The sequence below is a fragment of the Tenrec ecaudatus genome, unplaced genomic scaffold (assembly GCF_050624435.1).
Source record: "Tenrec ecaudatus isolate mTenEca1 unplaced genomic scaffold, mTenEca1.hap1 Scaffold_316, whole genome shotgun sequence".
Taxonomy (NCBI): Eukaryota; Metazoa; Chordata; class Mammalia; order Afrosoricida; family Tenrecidae; genus Tenrec; species Tenrec ecaudatus.
In genome coordinates this window covers 238,908-248,720 of record NW_027459040.1, presented here as the reverse complement: position 1 = coordinate 248,720, position 9,813 = coordinate 238,908, and the positions used below count along the sequence as shown (strand labels likewise).

General features: G+C 41.0%; 1 protein-coding gene across 1 annotated transcript; it reads left to right on the top strand.

Moving 5' to 3' along the window:
* Window positions 1-2,850: 2,850 nt before the first annotated feature.
* Window positions 2,851-3,213, top strand: LOC142436473 (translationally-controlled tumor protein-like). The gene has a single exon (XM_075540102.1). The coding sequence runs from the start codon at window positions 2,851-2,853 to the stop codon at window positions 3,211-3,213; it is 363 nt and encodes a 120-aa protein (XP_075396217.1).
* Window positions 3,214-9,813: the final 6,600 nt, after the last annotated feature.

Here is a 9,813-nt window from a genome sequence, read left to right as displayed (position 1 = left end):
CAAAAGATGTCCTGTGAGTTTGTCACTAGAACAACCAGGGGCAGCGAGATGAAGAGCCAGGACTCCACCATGACTTTCACTGTCTCCCTCTATCTCCAGGCAACAGCTGCCATGAACAACAGTGGGAAAATTCTATGGACAGCCGCTCCAGAGGGGCAATGGATGAAGCCTCATGTTGCAACATAACTCTGGATGGGAAGCTCCAAGATGCTGAGTGGGTCCCTGTGCTCATTCTGACGAATCTTCTCCAAAAGGAATCCTGACCCATGAAGGGTAAGCTGCATCTGGTCAGAGCTTAGGGAAGGCCAAGTGGGTGGGTGCCCTCCATTCTCTGAAATCTTCGCCCCCGCACCTTTAGTCACTGACTGTTATTGAATCAGTGCTTCCCCATGAGTGTCAGAGACTGTGCCCTTTACTAAAGAAGCAAGCCTCACTTTTAATCCCATCCCGCCACCATTACACTGTGTCAGAAATGTTTAGAAAAAAATTCTAGTCACACTACTCACCTTTTCAATTCACAGTTGTAGAGGCTTTCAAGGCTCAGATATCATTCTGGACCACTCTCTTGACTCAAGTAGGTGAGTACCAGAGGAATCCAAGATGGGAACGTGGGACGGTAGGCTGCATCCTCCCAGGCTATGCAGAAGGATGAATCCAAGTTATGTAGGAAATATGGCAAGATGCTGTCTCAAGTCTGGAGATGCACAAGTATGGTGAGGCCCTGGACCTGGCCAAATCTGCACAGCTTACAGAGAGAATCCACTTACATTTATACTGGGGGAAACCACACCCACCAGGATAGCACCTCCCACTTCTGGCTGCTGACAGAAAATCTCTTCATGGATGTGATGGCATTACTTGTCACCTAGGCTGACATTATCGTAATCGTTAACCTTCTGAGAATCCTGGCCAAGCAAGCCGATAAAGAACCTAACCCATTACAAAAAACCGACTGTTCCATAAACCCAAGTGATTTCAATAACATTGAAGAACGTGAAAGGGAAGAGGGATGGGCAATACCCTTCCAAAAATGGCATCCAACCAGATGTGTTCAGTGTTGAGCTCTGAAGAAGAGTCCAGCACATTTTCTTAGTTTTTAAGTGTGTTTTGAAGGAATCATCACTAATTGGGGGGGGGGGGGTTCCGTTTAAAGTGTATTTTCTTATAAATTAGGTGGGTAGAATTCTGTGGCTTATGTTACGTAGCCTATCAGCCATAGGTTAAGCCTCTCTTATTCTGTTGCTTCTGGGGCAAGTTCCTTGTCTGCTTGGACTATCTGTGGGATTAACTTGCTTTAGATAGCACTGTGTATGTGTATGTGTGCTTCAACATTACCTTGGATCTAGGAGGTTCACTGTGTAGGGACTGCTGGTCCACAGAAGAACTCTGATCCAGGTCTCCTTTCTTGCTGTAGTCAGGTCCTACATCTCTTTTCAATTCTCTATAATGCTTTCATAGATGAAAGGCTGTGCTGCTATACCTCAGGATAATCCCTTTACCTTTATCTCAGAAAGCTTATGAAGGGAGTAAAGGATTTACCAAACAGCCTGAATCCCTTTACCATGGAATGTCTTCACACATGATACCATCACAACTGATCCATCAGAGTTTCATTTTATATCATCAACATAAAATAAATCAAGCCCAGTAACACTGTGTCCATTCCCCCTCATAGCCAATCATTGGACAGACTAGAATTGCTCCCTAGTTCCCTCAATGCTGTCCATAATAGGATCCCCAAACTACTGGCCCTATTGCATGTCCTACTATCAGGAAAACAGAAAAATCACCCACATCCCTGCAGGCAACTGAAAATGTTTTCATTATATACCATAATCCAGAATAAGAGTAAAAATATTCTCACTGCCATTGCATCAGAGCAGACTAATAACTATTTAGGACAAGGTAGAACTGCACCTGTGAGTTTTTATGACTGTAATTCTTTCTGGGATTAGAAAAACCACATATTTCTCCTATAAAGTACACGTGGACCATTCCATTTCCACTCAAGAGGAAGTATCAGGTACTTTGATAAAAACTAAAATATGTCTTTATGGGAGCAAACTTCTCACCTTTCTCAATTGGAAACTTGGTGAGTTTGAAGCCACCATCTCTTGATTAATAGACCCACTGAGCATACTACTCGACCAGACTCTAAAACTGACATCATTACGTAATTACTACACTACAAAGAATTATGACCCCAGAAAGTTGATACAGATAATGAACCTCTGCATATAATTAAGATATTTAAACACAATGAGGGCCCCGAATAGGTACTGAGCTTTAAAAGAGATAGAGAGTGAGCAGTACATACCAATCTGTTTGCCCTGTTTATATTGAATACAGCAAGTAAATCCATATCTTCAAAATTCAATATAGATTACACCCAGTTCACCCCAAAAGTAGACTTGTATGCTTTCTGTTACACATGCTCATTATGAAAGAAATAAATACAACACTTGTAAGGCTTTCACAAACAGAAAGTCATTCTCTTCCCATTGGGGTGGGTAGAAAGTTACATTTTATGTGACTGGACCAATACATAGCATAATGAGAATTTTAGAACATATTGGGATTGTCAATGATTACATCTTGCTTGCATGCACAATAAGTGCCCATGGAAGCAGAAGTCAAGAGATCAAGTGAACCATGACAGTAGATAAATCTGCTTCAAAAGACATCTTGAAAGTGTTGAAAAGCACCCCGCCCCTTCTGCCAGATGCCCCTTCCCTTGCGCCGGCCGCCCCTCCCCCAGCGCCAACTGTAACTTTCGCTCCCTTCAGCGCTGTCCTCTTGGAGCTCTGAGCTGCCCGAAGCCAGCGCAGCCACCGCCCTCTCGCCACCGTCATGATCATCTACCGGGACCTCAACAGCCGAGATGAGCTGTTCTCTGACGTGTACAAGATCTGGGAGATCACGGGCGGGCTGTGTCTGGAAGTGGAGGGCACCATGGTCCGCAGGGCCCAAGGCCACATCTATGACGCGCTCATCGGCGGCAACGCGTCCGCCGAAGGCCCCGAGGGCGACGGGCCCGAGCACAAGGTGGTCACCGACGTGGACATCGTCATGAACCATCACTTGCAGGAGACCAGCTTCACCAAGGAGGCCTACAAGAGGTACATCAAGGACTACATGAAATCCCTCAAAGGCAAGCTGGAGGAGCGGAAGCCGGAACGCATGAAGCCCTTTATGACCGGGGCTGCCGAGTAGATCAAGCACATCCTCGCCAATTTCAAGAAGTACCAGTTCTTTCAGGGCGAGAACACGATTCCCGACGGCATGGTGGCCCTGCTGGACTACCGCGAGGGCGGCGGGACCCCGTACATGATCTTCTTCAAGGACGGCTTAGAGATGGAGAAGTGCTGACAGTGGGCAACGCACGACCGACCGCCCGACCGCCCCTCCTCCTAGCTGTCTGCGGTCCGCCCACACGACACCAGGACCGAGACAAACGGAACTGATGCCATCATGAGCTCTGCGTCGACTTGTGACCTTGACTTGGAGCGGTGACCTTGATTTTTTGGAGCAGAGGCTTTTTTTTTTGTTTAAGAAAAAAACACAAAAAATGTCGTGTAGGTTGTCTAAAAATAAAATGCATTTAAACAAAACTAAAATAAAGAGTTGGAAATGCAACAAAAAAAGTGTTGAAAAGCAAAGATGTTACCTTGAGGATTTTAAAGTATGCCTGCAGAAGCCTTGGAATTTTCTGATTCTTTCTTTTTCCTCAAACCATTTTGAGAACTAATCCAGATATCACATCTTTCAATAGTTGTATCTTGTCATGCAAATGACTATCAGTTTCAAACATTTTCTTTTGGCTTATATTTCTTTTTTGTTTGTTTGTTTTTGCTTAAATTTCTTGATAGCAACTCCTCATTATCTCCCACCAGGAACCCTTAATGTAGCTATAGTTTCTATAGAGTCACCCACACTGGGTTCTATATACCAAATATGTATAGAAAGATCCATAACAGTCTCAGAAGGCTGCCAACAATAACAACAACAGTAAAGAAATAAACTCAATTTGGAAACCAAAACCAGAAAGTATTAAAAAACAAGATTAAGGTGAAAGTGTATCAATAGGGAGATCAAATAACAAGTTTTTAACTTTCAAGTCAGATTTTTTATTTCAATCTGCTATAATCATCTCTCTAATACTCTGTCTGATAACCAGGTTATTCCCATCCCTTATTTATGGTCAGAGAGAAATCACCAGAAGCTTATTCCTTGTGTAGAACCCGCAAATGTATTTGGCCTTCAAATGTCATCCACAGCCTTCTCAAAATCAGAGTTAAAAAATTAAACTCTGATACAATTCTCTCCTTAGATTTGAATGTGACTATTGGCAATCCTTTGATCAGCATGTTGGTGTTCTTCTCCATGTGGACTTAGTTGACGTTACACTGAGATGACTGCTTGTTTAAAAACAAAGCTTAAGACCCCAGACACCATTCTTTCTGAGAGCAAGATACCATCTCATTTCTTCACCACACTTTGCTGTAGCACCCACACCTGTGGTTCCTTCAAAAGGGCACATACTGATCAGGGCAATGTCATAAGAACTAATGGTTCTTAGATTGAGCTAAGGTTAAGTGTGACCCCCACATCCACCCCTAACTCTGTGTTTTCTATTCACCTCTTCTCACCTTCCAGATTTTTTTTTACTTTAATGCAGATAACTTTATCAATCATCCCCTTGGAGCATATGATTCTTCTGCTTGTAGTGTCATTGATTTAGGGCATGTAATATATTTAAAACACAATTGAGAAAAGGAAATTAAAGAAGTGTGCAGACAGTATTTTCAATTTCCTGTGACCAAGGAATGTGAAAGTTATACATTCTTCAGTGCATAGAAAGGAAGACTGAAGAAGAATCAAAGTGTTAGAATATAGTAATGGCAGAAAACATTGACAGCACCATGGACTGCCGAAAGTGAAGACAAATCATTCTCAAGGACCAACACCTTGAGTTTCCGGGTAAGGCCATTTGTTATGAGAACTTAGTGCTTATTCTGCTCCCTCATTCCTTGTGTACTTTGAGAAAGTGCATACAAGCTTACTAACACATGTCCTAGCTAACAGATAAAATAAAAGACCGTGCAGGGCATCCATCAGGGTGACATCCAACCAGAGGTGTTAGTCCTTTACTGGATAAAGGGTTGGTATTCCAACCTACATTTGTGACATGGTTTATCACATAAGCTCACCCTGGTGGACTTATACAAATGGAAGACAATATCCATAATATATAAGAAAAATTAACACCCTTCTATTGGCTCTATATTCACTCACATCTCCCATGTACGACTGAGAAGATCTCTTCTCTAGGACTTCCAATGCGCTAAATCTCAATGGTAGCAGTCTCATCTTCTTTGCTAGAGTAATTTGGGATCACAGACCAACAAATAAGCCTTCACACAACAAGGGCTTCAAATTTACAAGGTAGCATGATTGCCAATCTACTGAGTATCACGGCCTGACCAAGCTGACACAGAGAAGACGCACCTCAGGGAAATGAGATTTGCATCAGGGAAAGCATGCCAGAGACCAACTGCAAAGGCAGTGAAGGCAAAAAGATAGAGGGTGAACAAGACCTCAGAATTATGACACCCTGATTATGGTGAGTAAGGCATGGTGAATGTGCTCTGGAATGTCATTCAAACAATGCAAAGCAGACCTGTGTTCAAGCGCTGTCTTTCTGTTTGGAGCCCAGAGTATAACTGTTGATACGACCCCACACAGACCCCTCTCATGGAGTTCATTCAGCACCCTAGGTAGCTGCCCCTTTCATGGTTTCTCAGGCTGTAAACGTATCATTGTCCTTCCCAGTGAAGTAACTGGTAGGAGTAGCACACAGACCATGTCCTTAGCTATCAAACATTTCTGTCAAAGCACCACTAGGGCTAAATTCCCTACTCCACTGGGGTTACCAAAGAAGCATCATGATATAGCTGCCCAAGCACTGAGATGCACTGTGCAACCAGTGACACAACAATAAGGCATCACTGGTGGGAAAGATATGCAAAGCTAAGCTTCAAACATGGTGATATGGGAAATATAAAGAGGGTAACCAGTACATCCTCTCTGGATACCCATTTCTACTGAGTAAATCTTCACAGATTCTGAATAGACATAGGAATACACTCATGCCAAATGTAGGACAACCAGAGATATAAATACCAGATGTGGTGCATATACATACATACATACACATATATATATATTATAAAGCTACTTAAGTATGGAAGTTTATTATTGTTGTGGCATATTACTTCAAATATAGGTAGTATGCAGGGTTGAGGGCTGTGTTGAGGTCATGTGGTGCTGGATCTTTGAGTTAGAGGAGAATAACAGATAACTAAATATTGTTGAGCGGAGATGAAGAAATCTTAATAGATGAGTAGGTACAGAGAATAGGATATATTAGCACAAGGGTAGGGTTTAAGCGATGTGATAATCATAAGTGGTCTTCTGACTAAGTATAATGTTTTTTTTATAAATTAGAAAAGGGAATTTCAAGAGGTATTCTAGTACTTGATTGTTTATGTGAAAGGGTGTCACTGAGAAAATGAGGGGTGTGTCTTGAGGTAGTGGTGAATGTGGTATAGATAGAGTATATCTAGTAAGTAATCTAAAAGATTAACATATCAATTCCCTATATAGTACACGAAGAGCGCAACAGATCAATGTTACTGTGTTTATAAGAAAGCGACCCCCTTTTTTGGGGGGGGGCGACACTCTGTTTAGCAGCTTTAAGTGTCAGTGTCACATGGGACATAGTGGAGAGGCATTGGGTTTCTGTGTCACACCAAATAGCCATCATCAATGCAGGGGTCCCAGAAAGGAAATGGAGGTCCAGTAGGAATGGAGGCTTGAGGTTTTAGTGGTGGGGAAGGGGCGCTTCTAATCAGGGGGAGGTCATTAAGAGGTAAATGGCAGCACTGGTTAGTTGCCAAGTTGAAGGACTTGCTGTTATATGAAGTTCTGGGTTATCTGGGCGGGGTGGGAGATTAAAGTTTTTTAAAAAGAGAATAAAAATAATATACGTTATAGTTATATTCTGACTGAGATTGGTTGAGTTTGCTAAAAGAGTCTTTCAGGCAGCCATGTTTTCCCCTGAAATTCAATCATTTGAAAAGAGTTCTGAGTGGAGAATTTCCTCATCAAAAATATGAATTTAAACGTATGTCTTTTATCTCAGATAAATAAACTTCTTAACCTGATATTTTTGAACTAAGAGAAATGAGCAAATGTCAATAAATTACACACATACACAAAAACCTATACCTGGCATTCACCAGAACATAAAATGACTAAATGAAAAATATACAAATATCAGGAAACTCCCTGAATAAAAAAGATCTGTGATTTGTCCTTCAGGAGACTGGACCTTAATATTTTGAAAGTTTAGGTTGGAGAAACCCCAGGTGATAAAATGGCACCCTCCTCATTAAAAAATAAACTCAATTAACCATGAACTAAGTGGAAGTGAAGATACAAAAATGTTGGGCCGAGATCAGACCTAATAAATTGAAAACAAAATGAAGTCAGGACCTTGAAGGAGGAGTCAAGATTCCTGAGTATGCCCAGTTGGATAAGAAATCTTTCATTCCATTGGGGCTCCACTCAAGTTCCCCCTCAATGCAAGAGTATTTTGTTCTATTAAACTGGCATTTCATGATGCTCACCTTCCTGGCATAATCGCCAAAGACAAAGTTGGTGCATAAGCAAATGTGGTGAAGAAAGCTGAGGGTGCCTGATTATCAAAAGATATAGGGTCTGGGGTCTTAAAGGCTTGAAGGTAAAAAAGTGGCCATCTAGCTCAGAAGCAACAAAGCCTACATGGAAGGAGCACACCAGCCTGTGTGGTCCTGAGGTGTCAAAGGGATCAGGTATCAGGTATCCTCAGAACAAACAATCATATCATTGTGAATAAGGGGCTGTGCTGTGCGTAGTGGCGACCCAAAGTCCATCTGCAGGCAATTGGAGATTCCCTTACAGAAGGGCCGCAGGAATGAGATGAGCCAGTTAGGTTTCAATGTAGCAAAAATGAAACATACAACTTCCTTCTAGTTCCTAAATGCTTTCTACCCCGCAACTATCCTGATCCCAATTCTACCTTACAAATCTGGCTAGACAAAAGGATGTACACTGGTACAGTTCGGTACTGGAAACACAGGGAATCCAGGGTGGATGATACCTTCAGGACCAGTGCTACGAGTGGCAATACTGGGAGGGTGGAGGGAGGAAGGGGTGGAAAGGGAGAACCGATTGCAAGGATCTATATATAACCTCCTCCATGGGGGACAGACAACAGAAAAGTGGTTGAAAGGAGACGTTGGACAGTGTAAGATATGACAAAATAATTTTTAAATTATCGAGGGTTCAAGAGGGTGGGGGGAGTGGAGGTGGGGGAGATGAACTGATGCCAGTGGCTTAAGTGGAGAAAAAATGTTTTGAGAATGATGAGGGCAATGCATGTACAGATGTGCTTTACGCGATTGATATATGTATGGGTTGTGATAAGAGTTGTATGATAAAATGATTAAAAACAAAACAAAAGAAATCTTTCATTCCAATTATCCAGTATTAGTCACTGTGATTACTGTTTGGGCATAAAAAGACTTAAACTGGTGCAAAGAAGATAAAAATTACTTTAGACATGGTAGTCAAGTGAAATATACAAGGCTGATTACTGTGACCCACTGGCTCAGAAGCACATGTCCAAGTCTGTTTTTTACCAGTAACAGTGCATTGGACATGCTATCAATCAGTAACCATGTTTTCTAGGATTAGCAGCCACATCATTTACATGGATCATGAAAAGTCATATTTTCTTCTTGGGAAAACAAAAGAAAACTCTTGTGTCCTAGATTGAGACCAGGCTGTCTGTGGGGTCTTTGACACCTTAAAGCATGTTGGACTTTGTTCTAGTTGATTGCTATAGACAAATTCATCACCTCAACATATATGGTGTTTTTGTACAGTGATTCACCTCCAGAATGCCCTTTCCTGGTACCACTAACAAAAATAGTACTTTGAGTTCATCCAGAAAGTAGCCTGTGTGATTCCAGCAGAAACTACATTGAAACACTACTAATTGGATCACAGAATTTCACAGTTACTTAAAAACGAGTTGATATTAACTTGTTATAAATACACATACCATATGACAGCTAGATCCCCACAAGTATTTATTCATATAAAAGTATATATGTTCAGAAAATAGTGGTACAGGATTATTAATATATTCTTTAATAAAATTTTAGAAAATAGTGTATAAAACATTACCAAATTCCTATATATTGGTGAGGTCACAAAATATTTGTATATAAATAAAATTAATGATCCATAAAATTTATGTTGCATCTATAGAAGTCAGCAGATGAGAAAATTGAGCGCACACACTACTAAAGAGTTATAAAGCTTTGTCATAATTCCTAATGCTTCTCTGCAATATGGGTTTTTCATATGTACAGTGAAGTTTTTGGATTCACTAAATCTGTTACTACATTCCTTACATTCCTAAATCTGTTACTATGTTCCTTACATTCATAAGTCTTCCCTTTACTTTGAGTTGTTATATGGTTAATGAGGTGTGAGTATTGAATAAATTAGTTCCTACATTCATTACTGTAATAATGTCTTCTCTCCACTATGAATTCTCATATGTTGATTGAGTTCTGAGGAATTATTAAAGGCATTTCCACATTCCTTACACTCATAAAACCTCTGCCCACTGTGAATACTCATATGTATTTTGAGGTTTGTGGATTGAGTAAATGTTCTCTTGTATTCCTTACACTCATA